General features: G+C 37.1%; 4 protein-coding genes across 4 annotated transcripts in view; 2 read left to right on the top strand and 2 right to left on the bottom strand.

Moving 5' to 3' along the window:
• LOC101303465 overlaps positions 1 to 160 on the top strand; it is a 2338-nt gene extending 2178 nt beyond the window's left edge. Inside the window, exon 6 of the mRNA XM_004308903.1 lies at positions 59 to 160. Coding sequence (XP_004308951.1) covers positions 59 to 160 — 102 coding nt within the window. The remainder of the gene's footprint in view (positions 1 to 58) is intronic.
• Positions 161 to 273: 113 nt separating this feature from the next.
• LOC101303756 (proline-rich protein 3-like) lies at positions 274 to 890 on the bottom strand. Its single transcript, XM_004308904.1, has one exon. The coding sequence runs from the start codon at positions 888 to 890 to the stop codon at positions 375 to 377; it is 516 nt and encodes a 171-aa protein (XP_004308952.1). The 3' UTR covers positions 274 to 374.
• Positions 891 to 12967: 12077 nt separating this feature from the next.
• LOC101307438 (probable LRR receptor-like serine/threonine-protein kinase At3g47570-like) lies at positions 12968 to 16062 on the top strand. Its single transcript, XM_004307613.1, has 3 exons — positions 12968 to 14468; positions 15237 to 15729; positions 15815 to 16062. Exons 1-2 carry the CDS (start codon positions 12989 to 12991, stop codon positions 15716 to 15718), a joined length of 1962 nt encoding a protein of 653 aa, XP_004307661.1. The 5' UTR covers positions 12968 to 12988; the 3' UTR covers positions 15719 to 15729; positions 15815 to 16062.
• Positions 16063 to 23831: 7769 nt separating this feature from the next.
• On the bottom strand, positions 23832 to 24556 carry LOC101312388. Its single transcript, XM_004307631.1, has one exon. It carries the CDS (start codon positions 24495 to 24497, stop codon positions 23979 to 23981), a length of 519 nt encoding a protein of 172 aa, XP_004307679.1. The 5' UTR covers positions 24498 to 24556; the 3' UTR covers positions 23832 to 23978.
• Positions 24557 to 25234: the final 678 nt, after the last annotated feature.

Consider the following 25234-nt stretch of genomic DNA (forward strand, 5'->3'; position numbering starts at 1 on the left):
TTTTTTTTGTAAAGGTGATTTGTTGTTTTGGAATGTAAGAGTTATGTTTCTCCTGTAGCCCTTGTACTTGAAATTTGGTATTCTCAATGCAAACAAATTGTTCATTTCTTTCTGTTTCTGTGTGTTTGTGCTTTCTAGACCAGTTCTGTCCCTCATCTAAATAGTGAATACAGTATAAATTAACAGATAAAAGAGAAAGATTTATATTAATAAGAACATTTCATTTCACACTGCCATAGTACAAACATTCAAGAAACAAAACCATACTCTGGAAAATGAGTTACACTTGGAACAAGAAGCTTACAAAATAATAGAGATGCAATGATTAAGTTTCGATGGGAGGTAAGTTGATCATGGAGTGACTTATCCGGATATTAGTGGTGAGTGGTGTAAGGGCAATGTGCAGGACGGAAAGCAAAAGGCCCTGCAGCATATATGACAGCATTATAATTCGGACTCGTGTAACTCTTGCCTTCAGACCGGAGATGCGCTCCATCAAGGCCGAAATTGACATTGGTGGCAAGGTTGCACTTTTGAAGTGGAGAAGAAACTAGCTTCACTTTGCAATTCTGAAGGGGATAGTCCAATGCACGGTTCATTTTGTTGCCTTCTAGTTCAGCATACACATAGCCGTTAGCATTTGCTTGGAAAGTCTTGTAGTAGCCAACTTGGCCTATGTTGTTTTTACAGACAACACTGACTTTAGCCAAAGGGAGTGATTTGGCCCCGGTTAAGGACCATCCACGGTAGTCACAGCTCTGGCAGTACACCATGCCTTCCACAACCACATGCACTTCCGGCTTCGGAGGGTGTGCATTGGCGGATGGGGACAAGGCCAATGCAATGAGGAGGAAAGACGACGCGACGAGGATGAGTTGCTTGCTTGCCATTTCTTGTTAGGAGTTGGGGTGCAAGCAGGGGATTTAGTTGTAAAGTGGAAATGAGACCAAAGCTGCTGGTTTGAATGAAGACAGATTGGATGAAGTGGTATATATAGGGGTGTTGGATTGTGGACTTAGTTGGTGAGATTTTCTTCTTTTTTTGATGTGGAGACTACTATGTTACATGCCAACCACTTCCCAAGATGTGAACATGTCTATACGTGAAGGCCATAGTTATCATCTTGCTGTCAATGGGACTGGTTCCTCTTGCAAGCTAAAGTTTCAAACAGCCTATGAATAAATTTTAGATGAAGAAAAACCCAGATACGAGCAGTACACAGCGGTGTGTAATTGGATTTTCACCAGTTGGCACATTATTTTCCAGAGAAGATTGCATGATAAATGGCTTCGAAATCAAAGCTCTGCAAAGCAAGTATTGAACATAGGATTAGTGAGTTGCCATATGCAATTCTTTGCCATATACTATTAAATTCAATTTATCCCATAAATCTTTGGTGCTAAAATCAGTTCAGTCCTGTAACTTTTTTTTAAATCAGTTCGTCCTTTCAACTTTCGTAAACACATCAGTCGGGTCCAATTTTTGGATTGCTCTTGACATATGACGTCACCAAAGCTGTTGGAACTGACAAGAGACGCATAATTCAACTTTATCCCTCTTCATAAGGATAAAATAGCCAATTTAACAAAATATTATTAAAAAATATACAAAAAAATGCATCTATTTAACAAAATGAATAAAAAATAATGAGGGTATTTTAGATATTTCGTTAAAAATGAGAGGACAAAGTTGAATTATGGGTCCCCTTGTCAGTTCTAACGGCTTCGGTGACGTCATATTTCGAGGGAAATTTAAAAATTAGACCGACTGATGTGTTTATGAAAGTTGAAAGGGCGAATTGATTTAAAAAAAAATAAATTGCAAGACTGAATTGATTTTAACACTAAAGATTTGGGGGGTAAACTAAATTTTTTTTCTACTTTTTAAGTTTTCATGTGGGGAGAAATTTTATTAGCACATCCCTAAATGTTATATACACATCTCTTTTTTAAAATAAATTATATAAGACTTTATGGGTACATAAAATTATCAAAAGAGACATTCATATCAAAAGTAAAGAAACCTAGTTGAAATAAGGGTAAAATATTGTATAGTCTTTTTGGTTTAAAGTCAACATATGTTTAGTTCTTATGATTTTATTTTAATCTGAATAGTTATTAAAATCACGATTTTTCATCCAAATAGTCCTTATGGTTTTATTTTAATCTGAATAGTCTTTAAAATCATGATTTTTCATCCAGATAGTCCTTATAGCCTTTAACTGAGAAAATTATTGGAATGACTATTTGGATGAAAAATCATGACTTTAAGGACTATTCAGATTAAAATAAAACCACAATGACTAAACAGATGTCGACTTCAAACCATAAGGACTAAACAAATTTCAATTCTTGAAATAAAATATTCCGCTTAGAGTTTTCTTCTCCTCTACGAAAACAATGTATGTGAAGACACCAAGCCCTAATCAGAAATAGCTAGCAACAACTCATCTAGAAAAAAAAACTATACGTAGAACCTTCAAACGCAAAAAAGTCGTGAAATAAGATATGACTAGAATGGTGAAATACGTCTATGATTGAAAAATCACGGTATTCCGGTAAAGTCTCGGTGCCGATAGTTGCGGTCAATGCAATTTACCCTTATTATTCACTATGCTACAGATTTGGCGTTCGGTGTCTAATTGACTATTGTGATACCTTTCCAGAAGCGTAACGGCCCTACGAGTCAAAATCATTGTTTTGCCCTGACATATGGGCCTTTTTGGCCATCCAAGTCTGTTTAGGGCTTCAAAATGCTGTTTTTTTATTTCCGATTAGAGTTGACCGTTTCGATCGAGCCCTTAACGTTGTCGAATCCAGTTGAATTTTTTACCATAGACATATTTCTTCATAATGATCATATCTGACGGTCGAATTTTGGTTTTTAAATTTTAGTCATCGGAATCACAACGTGTCTACTATTTACCGTTATTATTCCTTATGGGGAGCCCTATCGTCGGAAGATAAATGTCTCAAAACTTTTATATGGGCAGTTGCGTCTCATCTACGTGAGAGTTTTTCGTGTGGAAGGTTTGACCAAACTACGTAATATAGAGGGAGATATGAGCGTTTTCGTGTGATAAGTAACGATGGATTAGGGTTGACCGTTTCGATCGAGCCCTTAACGTTGTCGGATCCAGTTGAATTTTTTACCATAGACATCTTTTGTCATAATGATCATATCTGACGGTCGAATTTTGGTTTGTAAATTTTAGTCATCGGAATCACAACGTGTCTACTAATGTTGTATAACTTGTTTAATAGGTTATATAACTTTGTAAACCAACTCTACATAGGAAGAAAAATTATCAAAAATCTCGTGAAATAAGATGTGTTCAGAATGGTGAAATAAGGCTATGGTTCAAAAATCTCGTAAATCGGGTAACGTCTCGGTGCCGATAGTAGCGGTCAACCCTATTTACCGTTATTATTCCCTATGGGGAGCCCTATCGTCGGAAGGTAAATGTCTCAAAATTTTGATATAGGCGGTTGTGTCTCATCTATGTGAAATTTTTTCATGTGGAAGGTTTGACCAAACTACGTAATATAGAGGGAGATATGAGCGTTTTCGTGAATTTATAGACTTTAGCCGACGAGATATCAAAAAAGTCGTCAGCTAAGGTCAAAAATTGTTTGGCGGTAAACCAAATTTAGAGGAAAATTTTCAAATGACTTTAGCCGACGAAAATATATGAAAAGTCGTCGGCTAAAGTCAAAAAAAAAATTTGGCGGCAAACCAAATTTGGGGGAAAATTTTCAAAGGACTTACACCGACGAAAATATATGATTTCGTCGGCTATTGTCAAAAAATTTTGGCAGTCAACCAAAATTTTCAAAGGAGTTTAGCCGACGAAAATTAAGAATTTTGTCGGGTAAAGCTCTTTATATAGGAGTTTTACCGGAGGTGGATGGTAAGAAGTCAGAAAATCAGAAAAAGTTACTGTTTCGCCTGCCGGATTTTCTTCTCGACCTAGCTCCGCCGTCAAGCCACCGGAGACCGCAACACTTGTCCCAAAAGCTTCGCCGTCATCTCTATTTCATTGCTGGACAGGTGGTGTATCGAGTGGCGCCGCCGTGAGGGATAAATCGAGCTCCAAAACTCTGCCGGTTCGGATTCGGTGTCGATCGAATTTCTCTTTCCTCAGGTCACCATTTGGTGAGTTCTATATATGGATAAGTTGAGTTTGATTAGTACTACATTCCCCTAGAATTTGGTAGCTCGATTCGGTGTGTGTGAGGAGAATCGAAGATTTGAAGTTTTTAGGGTTTAAAATTGGGGATTTTTATATTTTTATTCAATTGACCTGTTTAGGCTTAGAATTGGGCTTCGATTTCTTCTAGAAAGTTGTTCGAAATGTTGAGAGGAAGATTCTGTCAAATTTTGGTGGTGATTGGAGGTGGCCGAAAGTTTCTGCAGTTTTTTTTTCAAAAACCAGCAACTTTAGCCGACGATATTTAAATACTTTAGCCGAAGATATTCGTCGGCTATAGTATTTTTTAATTTTTTTATAAGGTTTAGCCGACGAAACATACCATAATTCGTCGGCTAAACCCTCCTAAAGCCGACGAAATAGACTATATTTCGTCGGCTATAGTTATTTTTTTAATTTTTTATTACATATTTTAGCCGACAAAATGCGTCGGCTAAAGTCTGGGACAATAGCCGACGACGTCTTCTATCGTCGGCCAAATACTTGGACAATAGCCGACGACGGTTTCTAGTTTCGTTGGCTAAAGTCATCGTTGACGATCCTTTCCCGACGAAACTATAGCCGACGAAGGCTCGTCGGCTAAGATCTTAGCTGACGAATTAAGCTAACAGGCCGACGAAACTTTTTCGTCGGCTAAAATGCTTGTCCTGGTAGTGCTAGCTACTTCATGATGCTTAGGAGAGAGATTACTTTTCTGGTTGTGACTTGGAGCTAAGAGCATTTCCACATCGACATAGCAGAATCATTACTTCTTAATTTCCGATAAATTTCTTCTGTCTAATATCCATTTGGATTTTGGACCTCTTCTATTCAAAATTACTACACTGCGATCGAGTTTCAACATCAACCATACAAACAATAGTAGTGCGGTCGGGGCTACTTCTTGTTAGAGATTGTTGTAGGTTTCATACCACTGTTAGGATATGCGATTTGTTACTATATAACAAAATATGTTACAGAAGTGTTTAGTATGTGATGGGATACGACACAGTGTTTAAGATGGATTATGTGATGGGATAAGACATAGAGTTTAAGATATTGATATGTAGGAGCTAGACTTAGGAGATTATTAAAACTAGGATATAAAGAAGGCTTATGCAAATTGTGGATCATGCTCTTATTGCCACTCTAGAAGAAGAGACTGCAATTACAACAACAAACAATGAAGGGAATAGAATCCGTGGTTTCAACAATGATGTAGAAACTGATGGAGACAACATTGGCAATCAAAATTTAAGCCGGATGAAGGCTTATGTGAGGAAATGAATACTTCCAACTCTTAAGATTGGACTTGCATGCTCGGAAGAATCACCAAAGAATAGGATGTCTATGGAGGAGGTCCTAGCTACACCGTACCATATTAAAAATGCTTATAGTCAGTGGCGGAACTACGTTTGGGTCCGAAGGGGTTTAGACCCCTGCCAGGTTTTCTTACACATGTATAATTACAAATAATCATGCATCAATAGCCCTTCTTAGGTTTTGGAACATTTGTATGACTTATACATAACCATGCATCTATGGCTAGCTAGAAAAGAATGCATGCAATATAAGGAATAGTTATGGGTAGAAACATAATTACAATTAGATTTTGTCTCTGCTTTCATACCAAAAAATGATATGGCTTTCCTTATAGATCAATTTCTTTTATGATTATCAGTTATATATATTTCAGACCCCCTGTGGTTTAGAATCCTGGTTCCGCCACTGCTTATAGTAGTGTTGCTATCCGTCGAGAGAGGTTAAGAAGAAGCTAAATAAACATGAGGTACTGTTTCATTTTTCTTCTTTTGTATGCATGGGAGGTGTAAAAAAATTCTCTCACCGAAGATGTCTAAAGGCAAAGATAATAGCCAGGAATTAGTGTGATATAAATAAGTGTGGATGAAGACGTCTAAAGGCTGTAATTGCTGTTGCTGTGGCAGCTGCCTCTGACGCTATATGTAGCTGCTAGCTGCCTGATAATTGTAGTTGGTGTCCTCTGTCAACTTTCAAGTTTGCATATCTTCGTAGTAGCGGAGCAACTTCATCAACATTGTGAAGTATTCCTTGTTTTAGTTAAACTGGAACATCATTTGATGGGAAAATTCAGGGAAACCTGTTTTTAAGAATTTATAGTCTCACCCCCTAAAAGGTTTAGTGCTAGCTCCTGTCTCATTGTATTCAATATTTCATATATTGTGCATTTGTGCTATAGTCGTCTTAGGCTATCTCCAACCAATGTGCTAAAGTGCTAATTTGTGTGCTAATAGCTCAAACTCATTTTCAACCAATGAGCTAAAATGCAGAGTAAAAAAAAATAAAGAGCTAAAGTGCTATCTTGAGAGCCAAATTTGGCACACTAAATGACACTTTAGCACACGACACATGACAGTCTTTCATTGACTAAAAGAAGTGCAACACCTTTTTGTCTTAAAAACATCTCACATATAAGAAATATTACACTAAGATTAATTTATCGGATTGACTCGGCAAGCTTTAGTTGTTGGAAATTCGTTTTCATATGATAAAGTCTTGGGAAATTTTATTCATACATCTCAAATTTTTAAATACACAATATCATTTTTTTGTAAAATTTTAAATTACTAATTTAACCCTCATAATAAATAAAAAATAAAACTCTCTGTAGTAGATCATAATACAATTATGATTTATCCCTCATAATTTGAAATTGGTTCATACACAAATGATCAACATGGCTGAGGGTTACAAGGTCTCAAATCCTAAGAATACAATTTTGTCAAGATCATCAATTAAGATCTTGGCTTCTTTTTCTTCTCTTAGCTTGAACATGACCAAAAATAATACAACCGAGACCTTCAAAGCCTTGAAATTAACCCTGAGAGTACCAACAACACGAGTGCATGACCCTTACATCCAAATTAACCAACAATCCACACCTCGTCATTCTCTTTAATATAATTCAAACAATCATCGTTTAGTCACAAAGGCAACAATCTTGTTCCCATTTTTCAAAAACTGGATCATTTTTGTGTTTCATCACAATCACATCATCTTTGTTCTAAATAATTAATTAGTTCTCTAACCTATATTTGGTTTATCAGAAAGAGAAATAAGAAATCAGCTTTCAGGAAAGGAGGAAAGGAGAATAAGGAGGAAATATTTGCAATAGAAAGAAACAAGAGAAAGGGTAAAGGAGGAAATATGGGGTAAAATGTGGCAAAAAATTTAAGAGGATGTGTATTAAGTAAATAGAGATGTGTGAATAAAATTTCTCTGAAGTCTTTTACCGGAATTTGCAACAACTACATCTAGTCTACGATTCTTTTTTCTCCTTAATTAACAATGTTATTCCTATATATAAGAACAATGTTTAACTTGTGCTTCACATCTATATTTCACCATATCATCCACTCAGCTCTTTTACTAAACTTTATCTCTAGCTAGTTTCACTTAGACTTTCTATTCTCTTCTTCATTTATGTAAGAGATGTCACATAGATATAGATTAGTAAACCAATATTATAATTAAAAATATTGATAATAGATGTAAAACATTAAATATATTAAGGTGTTATAATTAATCGGTTGGAGAGGATGAATGTAATTTTGATCAATGTGCCAAATATGGGAAGCAAATTTGCTCCCCACCCATTCATCCCCATCCTTCTCCCCACCCTTTTAGATGAATGCCAAGTGTCCCTTATGTTTAATTACTTTAATTAAAATGGTGAAAATGGACACTTGGCATTCATCTAAAAGGGTGGGGAGGAGGGTGGGGATGAAAGGGTGGGGAGCAAATTTGATTCCGCCAAATATGTGTGCTAAAACTAAACACATGTGCTATTTTTGCAGGTACGGTTCTTGATGTTGACTCAGAGCCAGGGCCATATGAGATTCAGTATGATGAAGAATGGCTAGAAATAACTCGAAGATTTAACCCTATTTTTCCTCTAACAATCAGGAGTGCAAATTTTGGGGGTGTACATATTGACAAGCAAGATTGTCGTCAACCACTATGGATAGCGGGGTGGAAAACTCTGTCTTGGTTAACCCCCAGGTCTGGAGTTCGAATCCCCGTGAAAACAAAGTGGCTAGGCACTATGCTGCAATGCATAGTTTGAGCATTTCACATGCGCCGGTGGATTAGTTCTTGAGCCTAGGAAGTCTTTAGGATACCGTGACTTGATCAAAAAAAAAAAAAAAAAAAAAAGATTGTCGTCAATGGGTAAGGAGTAAGCTACAAGCAAGAGGAGCTCGACCTTTTGAATTCAGCCAGACAGCTCCATCTTATAATCCCTTTAATTCTGTCTCAAATGCTTCTTCGCCTGGATATGCTCGGAATCCTCAAACAGAATCTTTATTGCAGTTTCTGGAACTGCCTTGTCTTCTTGATGACATGTCAGAATCTTCAGAAGTACTCAGGAGTCCTTTTACATCAAGCGATAGAGCGAAGAGATTCCCATTGATGATGTGGATGAGTTAGAAGAGCTTGCTGAAGAGGCTGAAGATGTTTGAAGATCCAGTGTGGGGATCGTCCTTGGTTAGAGACATCCTTCTTGCTCTCAAAGAAAGTAAAAAAAAAAAAGGAACCTGGTAGGAAGTGGAACATCTAGCTTTTGTTATTTTCCAAACATTTGGGTCTAACCGAAAAAAAAAAAACAACATGTTGATGAAGGATAAAGTGTAGAGACAAAGAGATAGCAAGAGAATCATCATCTTATTCATTGATAGGAGCCCTTTATATAGGGAATTACACAATACCAATATGGTAAGGATATGAATATATATAGATCTAATCAAACTACATATCCTATTGGCATAAGGCCAAGGCACACATAGAGAATATCTAGAAAGATACAGAATATCCTAGAACACATGTGTTATTTTTGAGATTTTAGGTTGGAGATGGCCTTAAAGACTTAAAAACGAATCATAAGCACTGTTAAGATCTTTCACGAAATTCAAGCCGTAAGAATTGGGAGGGAATAAAATATATTTAAGTGAGGACTAGTGTTCAAAGAAACTTGGAAAGCTGCCTGCACTAATTTATTTTATTAATAACAAAGAAAAAAAATACAACGGAAAAAGGGGAGACATAAACTATACGGCTGTACTCACACGGGACCCACCGTTTTTGCCAAGCGGCGGGCATCCGGGAGGGTGGTCACAGTGCCCACCCGCAGCAGGTGGGCAGCAAAAACGGATCCTAAACTATGGATCCAAATTTGCCAACCATCAATTTTTGGTGGTCATCATGACCGACCAATCAAACACTGCCAGAGAGAGAGTGAAGAGACAGGGAGAGAGAGAAAGAGAGAGAGAGAGGAGATGATTGGTCGGTCATGATGACCACCAAAAATTGAAGGTTGGCAAATTTGAATCCCTAAACTATACTGTCTAAAGGAAGCTAGACATAATGAAAATTAAAAGAAGCTGACCCTCAATTTCATGCCTAATATCAGGACAGAGCCCATCTTATAGATAATATTAACACTCATGTTTGTTTCTAGTACCGACAATTCCCAGCTTCAACCTTGAGTTGTAGTACTAGTACCGACATCAATCATAGGGTGACTTTAGAAGTCTTTCTTACCGACATCGATCATAGGGTGACTTCAGAAGTCTTTCTTATTTTTTGATAAAGTAGTCTGGGGTTTACATCCAAAACCAATTGGCAATGGATTGAGTGACCCAAACCCTTATTAACCCATAAGCAAGGTCTCATATTCCCGATGTGGGATTGATATCTCAACATTTTCCAATTCCGCCGTGCAATTTCGGGTGACAGACATAAACAACCAAGCTAGCAAACAGTTTTTCTGGATCGGCTAAGAGGCCGAGACAAATATGTTTGTATGTGCTGCTATATTTTTCCCTATATGTGGACAGACAATGGAGATAGCAATTTCCAGTGAATAACTATAATAATTAACAAACTTCTATACCTTTCAAAGGCTGATAAGGTTGGAAAACACTTCATTTTTTAAAAGAAGCGACGAGGAAACGAAGCGTGCCAGTGTAAAACCCGTGTATGTATAGGAAAAAGATACCTAAAAGTCATCATATGAACTTGGTTACTCTTCCAGTACCTGATATGACCGGAAGTTTCTTTTTTTTTAATGGAGATTAGTTTGGTGTGAGGCTACCTTCTTATAACAAGTTCCGACTGATCTCTCATATCTACGACCACATTGAACTAGTCTTTATGAAGGAAATTCTTTACTATTTAATCAAAAAGAATGACATCTTTTTTTTGAAAAACAAAGGAGGACATCTCTAGTTTCGGTGAAAACAATTTATCCGGCCACGTTATCCTTAAGACTCAAGTTCTCCAAAACTTGAGTCTCCTGCACATATTATATATGTTCCAACACTAGCCGAAAGCATAATTCAGTAGTGGCGCGGTGACCCAAAGCATGATCGTGATGCTAATTGGCTATAACAATTAGTCTTAGCAGAGGTACTTGATTACCCACCAAAACATGAATCTAAATTGAAGATCTTACAAAAAAAAAAAACTAATTAGTCTGCCTGGCTGCTCCCAGATTTCTGCCACCCCGAATTTAAAATTTGGTCATTGTCCCGCCATCCATTGTCTATATGTGGACAGATGGAGATAGCAATTTCCAGTGAATAACTATAATAATTAACAAACTTCTATACCTTTCAAAGGCTGATAAGGTTGGAAAACACTTCATTTTTTAAAAGAAGCGACTAGGAAACGAAGCGTGCCAGTGTAAAACCCGTGTATGTATAGGAAAAAGATACCTAAAAGTCATCATATGAACTCGGTTACTCTTCCAGTACCTGATATGACCGGAAGTTTTTTTTTTTTTTTAATTGGAGATTAGTTTGGTGTGAGGCTACCTTCTTATAACAAGTTCCGACTGATCTCTCATATCTACGACCACATTGAACTAGTCTTTATGAAGAAAATTCTTTACTATTTAATCAAAAAGAATGACATCTTTTTTTTAAAAAACAAAAGAGGACATCTCTAGTTTCGGTGAAAACAATTTATCCACGCTACCCTTAACTGCAAACCAGATGGGCTGGGAGACCATCAAGTTCTCCAAAACTTGAGAGTCTCCTGCACATATTATATATTATATATGTTCCAACACTAGCCGAAAGCATAATTCAGTAGTGGCGCGGTGACCCAAAGCATGATCGTGATGCTAATTGGCTATAACAATTAGTCTTAGCAGAGGTACTTGATTACCCACCAAAACATGAATCTAAAATTGAAGATCTTTACCTTAAAAAAAAAAAACTAATTAGTCTGCCTGGCTGCTCCCAGATTTCTGCCACCCCGAATTTAAAATTTGGTCATTGTCCCGCCATCCACTGTGCCGACTGTGTGATCAAGTCCGAGTCTTTGGTCGGCGTCAATACTATCGTTATCATTATTTTACCTATATTTAATTGATGTAACTAGTAAGTAATTTCCAAAAAGAAAAAAACTAATAAGTAATAACTGATGATTCATACCTCGGCTAGAGCTGAAGGTTGTTAAATACCACATTTTGAAAGTTCAACCTGCTATACCTTGTGTTACCCAAAAAAAAAAAAAAAAAACCTGTTTACCTTGCATAAATTCCTAACCATCATCGCTACAGCTACCGTTACGATGGAGAGCTTCAGATACCTTAATTTCCTAACCCTTTTGCTCTTCATCAACCTTTTCCAAACTAACACTGTTGTAAGCTCATTTGGCAATGAAACTGATCGACTGGCTTTGCTCAAGTTCAAAGAATCCATAGTCGGCGATCCACACGGGCTCTTGAACTCATGGAATGACTCCGTTCACTTCTGCAAATGGAGAGGAATCACTTGTGGCAGGCGGCATCAAAGAGTAACAACCTTGAACCTACAAGACGCTGATTTGCATGGAACCATATCACCATACATTGGCAACCTCTCCTTTCTCAGGACCTTCAGACTTTCCAACAACAGCTTCTCTGGCAAGATTCCACACCAAGTTGATCATTTGTTCCAACTGCAATCTCTCAATCTAACCTTTAACATGTTGGAAGGGGAAATTCCAGTCAACCTGACCTTCTGCCTGAAATTAAGCTTCATAAGCATTGGAGCAAACCGCCTTACCGGAAAAATTCCTTCAGAGATTGGTTCAATTATGAATCTTGTGCATCTCAATCTATGGAGAAACAATCTGACAGGAGGCATCCCACCTTCCTTGGGAAATCTTTCATCAATCCATGTACTCTCCTTGGCAGAGAACAATTTGGGGGGCACAGTTCCAGTGGAGATAGGACGACTGAGAAACCTCCGGTCTTTTAATACTAATTCCTGTAATCTCACCGGTATGTTGCCTCTCTCCCTCTTCAACATGTCATCTATGGAAGTCTTTTCAATTACGGTTAATAAGTTGAACGGCATTCTTCCACCAAGTATAGGTCTAAACATGCCTAATCTCCAAACAATGCAAATCGCTAAAAATGAGTTCTCTGGACAAATACCGGTTTCTTTTGCCAATGCTTCTCATCTTGTGTTGCTTGACATTGAGGACAATAATTTCTTTGGGCAAGTTCCCACAAGTTTGGGGACTTTACCTAATCTCCGGGTGCTCAGCATACCGGGGAATAATCTAGGAAGTAATTCATCTAATGATTTGGAATATATAACATTCCTCACAAATTGCAGTAATTTGAGAGTGCTTATTCTGGATCGTAATAATTTTGGAGGTGTTTTACCCAACTCTGTAGCCAATTTCTCAACCCAACTGGCTGCACTCAACCTTGGGGACAATCAAATAGTGGGAACGATTCCTGAAACATTAGGGAATCTCAACAGCATGGTACTCTTGGCCCTTCATAAAAACTTATTCACGGGTATCATTCCATTTTCTTTTGGTAAGTTACAAAACCTTCAAATTTTAGCTCTAAATACCAATAGATTATCAGGTGAGATCCCATCTTCCTTAGGAAACCTCACCCAATTATTTGTACTCGATCTGTATGAAAACGAATTAGAAGGAAGCATTCCACCAACTATTGGATATTGCAAGAATTTACGGATTCTAAACATTTCACAAAACAAACTTAGTGGAGATGTACCACCAGAGATCATTGGCCTTTCCTCACTCTTAAATCTCGACTTGTCACAAAACTCACTAACTGGTAGCCTCCCTGATGAAGTTAGTAAGTTGAAGAATATCTATCACTTGGACATCTCCGGAAACAATTTGGTCAGAGAAATTCCAGAAACCATTGGAGACTGTGAGAGCCTTGAATTTCTTTCGTTACGATGGAATCTCATTCAAGGTACAATACCTTCTTCTTTGGCTTCTGTGAGAGGTCTTCAATATCTAGATCTTTCACAAAACAACTTGTCAGGAGAGATTCCAAAAGAACTACAGAGGCTTCCATTCTTGATATATTTGAACCTTTCGTCCAATCATTTGGAGGGTGAGGTACCCAAAGGAGGAGTTTTTCAAAACATGAGTGCAATATCTTTGGATGGAAATGCCAAACTTTGTGGTGATGTTTCAGAACTACACCTACCAGCATGCCCCATCAAAGTACCGAAGCAGAGAAAGTTGCATGGTTTCAAACTGAAGCTCACAATTTCTGTAGTCGTTGGATGTTCTGTTTTGTTTGCTGTCATGTTAGCTCTTTATTGGAAGAGGAAAATTCAGAAGAAGAAACCACCAACTGAAGTGGCACCAATGAACTTCCTTTCAAAGGTTTCATACCAGACACTTCATCAGGCCACTGGCGGATTCTCTCCGAGCAATCAAATTGGATCTGGCGGTTTTGGCTCTGTATACAAAGGGATTCTTGATCAACAAGAAAACTGTGTCGTTGCCATAAAGGTCCTCAACCTTCAACAGAAAGGAGCTTCCAAGAGTTTTGTGGCCGAATGCAATGCACTGAGGAATATCCGACACAGGAATCTTGTGAAGATCATAACATGTTGCTCCAGCACGGATAACAATGGTAATGACTTCAAAGCTCTAATTTTCGAGTATATGTCAAATGGAAGTTTAGAGGAGTGGCTGCATAGAGAAAACCATTCAGGGAATGGTTTGAACCTTCTCCAAAGACTCAATATTGCTGTTGATGTGGCGTCTGCACTGTGCTATTTTCATGATCATTGTGAACCACAAATCATTCACTGCGATATAAAGCCGAGTAACATTCTTCTTGATGATGACATGGCTGCTCGTGTTGGTGATTTTGGGTTAGCAAGACTCATCTCTGTGACCACGGACTCCTCTGAAATTCAAAATAGCACAATTGGGATAAAGGGAACCATTGGCTATGCTGCTCCGGGTAACAATCTTTCACTACTTTATGATTACTTAATTTTCTAGACACTTTCAATCTAATATGACAAAGTACATACCTTATAAATAGACACTTTCAAATATGTAGATATATACAAATGTGAGCAAATGAGTAGAAACACAATCAGAAAAGCTCATTCCCCGTTTCCAGATCCTATTTCAGGAACCAATTCTCTCGGTGTTTTGAATCAAAATCTCATCTATCTATTGAAAAACGTATGTAGTGTAATAGTTGAGAATGAAATACTATTCTAATGAGCATATATATGAAATATGTAGTAAAGTCAATAATCATAGGAGATTAAGGGTGTAATTGATTATGCTAAAGTCAAAATGAATTTGAAATTCAAATGGTTGATAAGAAGGAATGTACTTGATAGTAATGATTGGGAGCTACGTATACGGAAGATCTTATTACTCAATCAGAAGGGTGAAATGGTCAAGCAAAAAAAAGTGAACCAATCTTAATTATTGAAAATTATACAGCGCACCCGGGTGTATCCACCGTTGATTTTGACCCGCGAAAAAAAAAAAAAAAAAATTGACGGTGGAGATGACGGATGCGCGGAATAGGCTCTCCTTAATTATATGAATTGGGTGTAAATCAAAAGAAAATATAGCTATGGGTTTTCCTTAGTGGTAGCTTCGTTTTTTGGGTTTATCTCTAATTTCCTCTATTATATAAGTTGGGTTTTAACTTCCAAACTTTGTATAGAGAACTGACATATATCAACTTAATTGTTATGAGTAACAGAGTATGCTAGTGGTGTTGAGCCATCAAGAGAAGGAGATGTATATAGTTACGGCGTCCTGCTGTTGCAAATGTTTACAGGAAGAAGACCTATTGACGAAATGTTTAACGATGATTTGAACCTCCATAACTTTGTCAAGATGGCCATCCCAGGAAGACTATTGCAGATTGTGGATCCTGCTCTTCTTGCCAGTTTAGAAGTGACCGCCCCTGTAACAACACAAAATGAAGTGAGCTACACCAGTGGTTACAACAATGATGAAATCGAAGCAGATGAAGATAACATTGAGAACGAGAGTTTAAGCAGCATGAACACTTATGCACAGAAGTGCATACTTCCAACCCTTAAGATCGGACTTGCATGCTCGGAAGAATCACCAAGGAATAGGATGTCTATGGAGGAAGTCCACAGAGACCTACACCGTATTAAAAATGCTTACAATGGTATCAACAACATCCGTCGAGAGAGGCCAAGAAGAAGCTAACCAGTTAAGAGGTACACTGTTCTTTTTCATTTATATATTCTTTCATATCCTCTTTGTGACTGCATAATCCTTATGCTTTTGTATAATCTTACACAGTATGTAATGTATGGCATGGGAGATTTCAAAATTCTCTTACGGAAGACGTCTAAAGGCAAGATAATAGCCTGGAAGTATGGAAGAAATAAGTGATAGCAACTAGCTACTGAAGTACTAATATGTCAGTGTGCTTGAATACACATTATGGAATTGTAATTTATGGTATTCAGATTCCCTAGTATCTAGATTGTAAGGTACAATAATTTAAAAACGAGGAGCGATTGATGTTCCTGGGATTATCTCTCTCTACTCAGTTATTTGTTTTCCAATCAAGAGAAGTTTAATGCTGAGGTAAACTAAGAACTGCACCATATTTTGGTTCTGTTCAGTTTGGTGTTGCTGTTGACAAGAATCTATTGCGGGTAATAAGTTTAAAGGCAATCTTCCATCCAGTTTAGGCCTAAACATGCCTAATCTCAAAACAACGTTACTCAGTGAAAATGAATTCTCTGGACAAATCCCGTCTTTTGCTAATGCTTCACGGCTTATGGCGTTTGACGTTGACAACAATAATTCTTTGGGCAAGTTCCCACAAGTTTTGCAACTTTAACCGAGCTCGAGTTGCTCAACGTAGAGGGGAATACCGGAATAATCTGGGAAGTAATTCATCTAATGATTTGGAATGGATAATATTCCTCATAAATTGCAAATTCTTGTTCTGGATGGTAATAATTTTGGAGGTGTTTTACCCAACTCTGTAGCCAATTTCTCAACCCAAATGACTCATCTCATCCTTGGGGGCAATCAAATAGTGGGAACGATTCCTGAAACATTAGGAAATCTCAATAGTTTAATATGGTTGGGTCTTGATCAAAACTTGTTCACGGGTATCATTCCATCTTCTTTTGGCAAGTTACAAAACCTCCAAATTTTGATTTAAATACCAATAGATTATCAGGTCGGATCCCATCTTCCTTAAGAAACCTCACCCAATTGTCTCAACTCCACATAGTTGAAAACGAATTAGGAGGAAGCATTCCACCCACTATTGGATATTGCAAGCATTTACGGATTCTAAACATTTCACATAACAGACTTAGTGGAGATATACCATCAGAGATCATTGGCCTTTCCTCACTCTTATTTCTTGACTTGTCACAAAACTCACTAACTGGTAGCCTCCTTATTGAAGTCAGTAAGTTGAAGAATATCTATCACTTGGACATCTCTGGAAACAATCTGAAAGCAGAAATTCCTGAAACCATTGGAGAATGTGATAGCCTTGAATTTCTTTCTTTACGATGGAATCTCATTCAAGGTACAATACCTTCTTCTTTGGCTTCTGTGAGAGGTCTTCAATATCTAGATCTTTCACATAATGACTTATCAGGACAGATTCCAAATGACCTACAGAGGCTTCCATTCTTAATATATTTGAGCCTTTCGTCTAATCATTTGGAGGGTGAGGTACCCAAAGAAGGAGTTTTTCGAAATATGAGAGCAATATCATTGGATGGAAATGCCAAACTCTGTGGTGGTGTTTCAGAACTGCATCTACCAGCATGCCCCATCAAAGTACCAAAGCAGAGAAAGTTGCATGGTTTCAAACTGAAGCTCACAATCTCTGTACGTAGTCGTTGGATGCTCTATTCTGTTTGCTCTCATGGTTTCAAACGAGTGCGAAAGGGCTGCGCTGCTGAAAATCAAGGTCTGATAATGAGAAATTGAAATCATAAGTACACTAAAGAGAAAAGAGAGAAGCAAAATTTGTATTGGAATATGGTTTTGATATCTTGGAAATACAGAGAAGAAATCCTATTTATGCAAGCAAAACACATGAACTGGGCCTGGGCTTGTTGATGAACTGGGCCAGCTGACACCTATACTCTTAACATCCCCCCTCAAACTAGTGCTTGGGGAAGCCAAAAACTAGTTTGCAGCGGAGAATGTGATTTCAACCTGGAGGAATAAGAGGATGTAATTGCCACAAATTCGTAGATTCACAAGCTTGTCTGCAATTCATTAGATTTCTGTCCCGAGTATAAGAGTGCAGTCTAGTGTCTGATGTAGGCAAAGCTACTAGATTCTTGAGTGATTGCTGCAAAGGAGATTGAATAGGAATTGACAATGAAGATGCAAGTTCAACTTGCAGAGTTTTAACCTGTGATCCAGAAGCGTTGATATTTAACTGAGAAGTAACTGAGGGTGGCTTCGGATGAGTGCAGATAGTAGCAGACAAAGCTTTAGGTCCTGACTTGGAAAACTGTTGAAGTTGACTGACTAATTCTTCCGCATTTGCCCTCTCAATTCTATTGCAGTCCATCTTTTCAAGATAACATTGTTCAGCTCCTAATGATGTAGCTATCTTCTGATCCTGAAACACATCTTGTTTTCCACTGGTCACTGAATCCAAACTGCCTTGAACTTCCTTATTCAAATATGAACTATTCCTGTTGTTTAAAACAAATGATATGTCCTTCTCATCTTCATATGCATTTGAAGTCCCATATTCATTGCCATAATAATTCCAGTATGGCACAGAAGTTCCAGAACTACCATAGAGTTGTTTGGTGTTAGTGTATGGAGAGGACAAATTCTCATCTTGAGATGTGTTGCTAACTAAAGCGTTGTTCATCATATGAACAGATCCAGAGGCACAACTATCATTGCTCATAATAACACTATCCACCATTGCACTGGCACCAAAAGGAGATTCATACCCAGTAGAATGAGATACAGCAGTTGCATTTATAAAACCAGCATCGCAGGTCATTGCGGAGGTTGAAGGCATATATCCAATTTGAGTAATAGCAGGAATGGGAGCTGCATTATGATAGACGCTACCAGTAGACATGAAGGGAGCAAAGTAGGCATTTGGATTAGCAATCCCACTAGAAAAAGAACAATTATACGAAGCAACACGAGGAGACCAATTACTTTGAGTACCTTGTCGTACTGGCATATTATTTTGGGCAACCATACCATTCAATGAGGATAAAGTCGATTGCTTATGCTTTAACTCAATCTCAAATTCTGAACTTAATAGCAAGGACCTTACTTCTTCCATTCCAATATCCTTTTTTCCTCTGATAATTTGTCTAGCATGACTATATTCAATAGGAAGCCCAGCAAGAATGAGAATTTTAACATCTTGATCATTCATGATAACTTCAGCTGCAGCTAATTTGTCCCTTACACATTTAAACCTCAACAAGTATTTGTCTATAGAATCTGACCCTTTCTGAATTGTTTGCAAAGTAGATTTCAACTGCATAATATGAAACTCATAAACAAAAGCATATCGTTGTTTAAGAGTGAACCATACCTCCCTCGATGTCTGACATCCAATAACAAGGGTAAGTGCATCAGCAGAAAGTGTGGTTGCTATGATACAAATAACAGAGCTATCTTGTTGTGTCCACTTTTCATAAGCTCCAGTGTTAACAGAGAGAGAGTCATGATCAGCCTTCTGAACTTGGGAAGGACAAGTATGAGAACCATCTACAAATTTGAGTAATCCATGACCACGAAGATAGTGATGCATCAGAAAATGCCAAGTCGGGTAATTCGTATCATCAAGAAGAACAGAGAATGCATTACAAATTTGATTCGAGGTCGCCATAACAGAACTAGAGCTTGAGGATGAACAAATTTTCTGGAACTTGAAGATGAATATCTAGGAACACAGACTTGAAGAAACGCATGCTACGAACTCGATCAAAATTGAAGAGAAACAGCTCCCATTTCCTCTCTAGTAATTACAGACTTCAATTTTCTGATGACTAAGACTATTAATTCTACAATGGATATTTCTAGGGTTTTTGATTTGGTGCTTTTGAAAATTAAGGTTTTCGAATCAAAATTGCAGCGGAGAAGTGATGGAGGAGCGATGGTCAGGCCGCCATGGGCTCTGATACCATGCTGAAAATCAAGGTCTGATAATGAGAAATTGAAATCATAACTAAACTAAAGAGAAAAGAGAGAAGCAAAATTTGTATTGGAATATGGTTTTGATATCTTGGAAATACAGAGAAGAAATCCTATTTATGCAAGCAAAACACATGAACTGGGCCTGGGCTTGTTGATGAACTGGGCCAGCTGACACCTATACTCTTAACATGCGCTCGTGCGTGCGTTTAAGGTTATTGTTTTTCATTATAATCTGTATATATTAAGCGAAGCGGGGCGGGGGATTACTGTTCACGGAACAGTGTCCTGGCCCCGTTTGCCATTGGACCGCTGTACCGCGTAAGTTTACACTTGTGTCCCTAATTATTCAGTTTGGATAGTGCTGCCCTTCGTCTGGTGTATATAAAAGTTTGAGATGACGTAGTTCTACGTGTTTTTTCCTCTTTTCTCTCTCTCTCTCTCTCTCTCTCTCCCTCCTCTTCTGCTCTAGCCTCCTCTGATATAAGGATTGATCGTGTTTTATTTCCTTTGCTGAAGATCGGCGGTTGCATGCTGTTTTTTGGTGATCGACGATCAACAACTTATTGATCATGGATACCAAATCATCGACGAGATTGATCAAGCCTCTGATAGAGCAAAAAGATTCATCTTCAATATCCCATATTTCTGGGTTTCCAATCTGCTCTAGGTATCGTATTCTATGCCTGTCGTGATTGTTTGCACTTCTGTTCTATTAAGGGTTTAATCCTAATAATCTACCGAGCAAAAAAAAAAAACATAAACTGTGTATAATTTTTTTCAATTTTGAGAGACAATTTTAGTGTTTATTCTTGCTGGGTGCTCTCTCTGATCTAGGATATTGATTGAGTTTCAGTTTGAGAGAGAAAGAAACAATCAGAGAAGAAAGAACAAAATAGATCGGGAAGAGACAGAGACAATCAGACAATCAGCGTGAAAGAAGGTTTTGATTTGTCTGCCTTTGCTTACTTTTCTTAAGTTTATGATCAATTTTCATTCTATGATTCTAAATTGGGATTCTGATGCTTTGTTTGCATAATAGAGGTTTCAAATTTTCGACATTGATACTGATATTGATCAAATGCTTTGAATTGACTCTGCTTACTTTATATATAGCTTTGTTTCACTGCGTTGTGAGTTGTGACTATAAGACCATGTATTACATTATACGATTCATTGATGTTCAAATGATTGTGAGTAGTACTCTCTTTGGACTTTTCCCCACCCTTAGTTCTTGGATTGCAGAAAGTTCCTTCAGTGCACAATGCAAGGTCCCTGGAGTTGTATATGAGTTACTACAGTAATGATGTTGCAGAAGGAAGATGAAAAAACTAGGAAAAAGTCTAGCAAGCTAGATAATGCTTATTGCTTTTTAAATGAATCTTATGCTGGCTTTGTTTCCAGAAGAAAAAAAACATATAGATTACGTGTCTTCTATCTTTCTTAATGTGTTTCTCATGACCACGCTAAAAAAGTTTTCATTCAAAAGGTTTGCCATATGGGCATGTTTCATAACATTGTTCTATCTACTGTATGGTGTTCACTCGACTTATAATTAAGGTAGAGGAGAGGGAGATGCAATAAACAGATTTGCAAATCTAGGCCAACGATAATCCTTCATATTTATGTATAATCATCCTCCTTTTCCTGTAAAGCCTTCCTTTGTTTTCAATTCTGATCTTGGCCTTTTTTTTTGTTTTTATTTATATTAATTGATGTGGTTTAGGTCCAGCTTTTCACCAGTTTTACTAATCTAAGGTTCAAGGCCCTCATATATACATATATATTTACATAGTTAATCTGTTTAGTTGGTTTTCATGTGTGTAACTAATTTGTTAGTGCTTTGTGTGATTGGGTGTAACTATTACTGCTACATACAATTACTTGCCAAAACTTACTTTAGTTATGTGATTTCTAATAGGCATACTTATTGAGAAGGGAACCGATTTTCGCTTGCTGCCAAAACAATGTCTATTGTTTTTTTATCAGTGTTTTGGTTAATGCTGATATTTGTATCCACTATACAGGTCATTTTCTTCTTATCAATCTTCTGTTGAAGCACTTTATGAGAAAGCAATATTGAGAGGAGATTTGCTCGCTTATCATCACTCGATCATCAATACAGCTATAGCTACTGTGAAGGAATTCGTTTTGATGAATCAAAGTAAAACTTTGTCAATATTGTTTTGACAGATCCTCCAAGATACTCTTTGCCTACTTTAATTTGTCTTAAACTGTTGTGTTTCTGGGTTTTGGTTAAGGACTTCAGCTCTGCTGCCAACAGTTGATTGTTTGATTTCTGATTCAAACGAAAAGTTTTCGAATAAATGATGGAATTCCTTCTGCACGCGCGAAGCGCGGGCACGAAGGCTAGTGTCTTATAGTTGGCATATATTGTTGCTATTTTCAAATTGGTGAAAGTATAGAGAAACTTAATTGGTTACCCTTAATCTACTTTTTTATATAAGAAAGAAATAATAAAGTACAACTAGAGAGGGAGACATCAACCTTACCTCTTATAAAAGAGAATTACATTGATCGTGAACTGAAAGTGAAAGAGCATAAAATAAAGTACAAATACAACTGGTTGTACTTATGGGTACAGAAAATTATCAAAAGAGATATTCATATCAAAAGTAAAGAAACCTAGTTGAAATAAGGGTAAAATATTGTATAGTCTTTTTGGTTTAAAGTCAACATATGTTTAGTTTTTATGGTTTTATTTTAATCTGAATAGTTCTTAAAGTCACGATTTTTCATCCAAATAGTCCTTATAGTTTTATTTTAATCTGAATAGTCTTTAAAATCATGATTTTTCATCCAAATAGTCCTTATAGCCTTTAACTGAGAAAATTATCGGAATGACTATTTGGATGAAAAATCATGACTTTAAGGACTATTCAGATTAAAATAAAACCATAATGATTATTTAGATGAAAAATTGTGACTTTAAGGACTATTCAGATTAAAATAAAACCACAAGGACTAAACAAATGTTGACTTCAAACTATAAGGATTAAACAAATTTCAATTCTTGAAATAAAATATTCCGCTTAGAGTTTTCTTCTCCTCTACGTGAACAATGTATGTGAAGACACCAAGCCCTAATCAGAAATAGCTAATAACATTTATCATGAACAACTACAGTTTCAAGCAAAAACTGAAGACAACGTAATGGATTCCAGTGGTATTTCTTAACCTCTAAATAATGAGGTGAAGACAACGTAATAGATTCTAGTGGTATTTCTCAACCTCTAAATAATGAGGTATGACTTCTCTATCTTTGATTAAGTTTGATCTACTACAAAATTTAGATGTTAGAGTTTGTTGTTTGATTAGATAGTAAAACCGATGGGAGAAGATGTTAACAAAGGGAAAGCCCTCGAGGAAGATCTTAACAAGATGGAACTTTTTAGAGAAAAATAAAAACCTTCGAGGAATATGTCAATGAGGTGACATTACGAGAATAGATGAAACCTTTTACGAAAAATCTCATCAATGTGAATTTATTCTTTTTGAATAATTAAATTTAGTAGAAGATATAGAAAAATATGTGTATTTAGTTAATGAGTTGTGTATTTTAAATGAGGGTATTGTAGGAAATCTGGGTATTTGTATCTAGTAAAATGTTACAACAATAAAATTAATAGGTGGTGTATTAAATATGAAATGTGTATCTAGTAATTATAGATGTGTTAATAAAATTTCTCTTTCAATAACAGAGGCCAATGGAGGAATGTGTGGACTTTCCTTCCCAATCCAAATCCGGATCAGAAAGAACTTGGTCTCATTCTAAAGAAATTATGTGCCCCAAATGGTTTGTGGATAATGTCCTTCTTTTTCGCGTCTGATGGATGTTTTTGCATTGATGATGCAGCTGTGGAGAAGTTTGTAGACACTGCCATTCTTGGAAAGTCTGAGGCAAAAGATGCCACCTGAACTTTTAGGTGCATTTCAACTATCCTACATGTGTGCTACGGCTACTTTCACGTTGTTGTTGTTGGATTATTTACTGAGCTTTTCTTCCCATTAAGCTCTTGCACTTGAAATTTAGGTATCTCAATGAAAATGAACCTGTGCCTTTTGTTTCTGTATCTGTGTACTTGTGCAGTATAATTGTTTCTATGCAGTGTAAACTCTGAAGAACAAATTGTGAAATTAAATTTATAATATTAAGATATGAGTAAACGAAACAAGCATTTCTCGTTGCAGATTACAAACTGGTTTATTCAAGAAACAAAGCCGTTGATTAAGTAAATCAAGTTAATCTGGGATTAAAGCCGACTGGTGTGACAAATTAGTAGTGAGTTTTTGGAGCACAATGCTGAGGGCGAAAAGCCAAAGGCCCTGCAGAATACACCACAGCTTCATAATTGCTTCCCATAACTCTCTTGTCTTCATAACGAAGCGGAGCTCCATTGAGGCCATAGTTGACATTACTGAGGAACCTGCAATCCTCGAGAGGTGAAGAGACAGGTTTGACATGGCAAGCCTGGAGGGGATGGTCCAACATGTGGTTCATTTTGAAGCCATCAAGGGGTGCATAGAAGTAGCCATCAGCATTTGTTTGGAAAGCCTTGTAGAAGCTGACTTGGTCCTTGTGGTTCTTGCAGATGACACTCACTTTAGCGGAAGGGATTGGTTTAGCTCCGGTCATGGACCATGTTCCATAGTGGTCACAGCTCTGGCAGTACACCATGCCCTCCACAACCACATCGATTTTTTTCTGATATTCGGTTGCAGTTGTGGAAGGGAAGAAGGCGAGTGCAGTGAGGAGGAGGGATGACACAAGGACTATAAGCTGCCTGCCTGCCATTAAGACCTTGTGACTTGAGATATAAGCAGGAGCTTACTATGAAAGTGTAGAGAGGAAAGCTGCTTTGAATGAAGAGAAATTGGAAGGGTTGGTGTCTATATAGCTAGCTTAGCAAAATTTGTGAGCCAATCTACTATTATAGACGTGGAGGCTACCATGTTACATGTCAACAAGCTCTATTATTTCAAAATGTTTTGATGTTTATACGTGAAGGCCATATCTTTTCTGTTAATCAGACTATCAGAGCAATGGTATCTTTCTTTGTAATATGAGTCTTTATTTTATTTTTATATACAATTATTGATTTCTTTGTCTAAGACAGACTATATGATATAGCAATGAACAATTTTGCAACCCTCTTATACAAAGTTGTATTTCCTTTGAGGCTAATTGATGGGTTGTATTCTGCAGAGAGTGAGTGCAGATTCATTAGCTTTGGTTTTCGATTAGTATGCAAAGCAGAAGTTGCAGGTTATGGAAATTCAAGAGCCAAAGGTGCTAGTCAATCAGGTATGGTTAAAAGATGGGTTCTATAACTTCTATTCCATGTTCTGGTTTTTAGCTTATAACATTGCCAATGATTATGTCCTTCATTCATAAAATGATTCTGTTCTTAGCATATATCCAAAAACCTGAATGGATGTTGGAATCTTTTAATTTAAAAACCAAAGTTAAAGGAATGATCTTTCAGTTTTTATTTTTTTTTATATCATATAAAGGAATGACTTTTGTTTAGC

Source organism: Fragaria vesca, linkage group LG7 (genome assembly GCF_000184155.1).
Source record: "Fragaria vesca subsp. vesca linkage group LG7, FraVesHawaii_1.0, whole genome shotgun sequence".
NCBI lineage: Eukaryota > Viridiplantae > Streptophyta > Magnoliopsida > Rosales > Rosaceae > Fragaria > Fragaria vesca.

What these genes read in the sequence shown, in the direction of transcription:
- LOC101303756 (XM_004308904.1), bottom strand. Translation starts at nt 890, where the DNA reads ATGGCAAGCAAGCAACTCATCCTCGTCGCGTCGTCTTTCCTCCTCATT.
- LOC101312388 (XM_004307631.1), bottom strand. Translation starts at nt 24,497, where the DNA reads ATGGCAGGCAGGCAGCTTATAGTCCTTGTGTCATCCCTCCTCCTCACT.
- LOC101307438 (XM_004307613.1), top strand. Translation starts at nt 12,989, where the DNA reads ATGGTACTCTTGGCCCTTCATAAAAACTTATTCACGGGTATCATTCCA. An exon ending in CATTGGCTATGCTGCTCCGG is followed by an intron (nt 14,469 to 15,236) that starts GTAACAATCTTT and finishes TATGAGTAACAG; the next exon opens with AGTATGCTAGTGGTGTTGAG.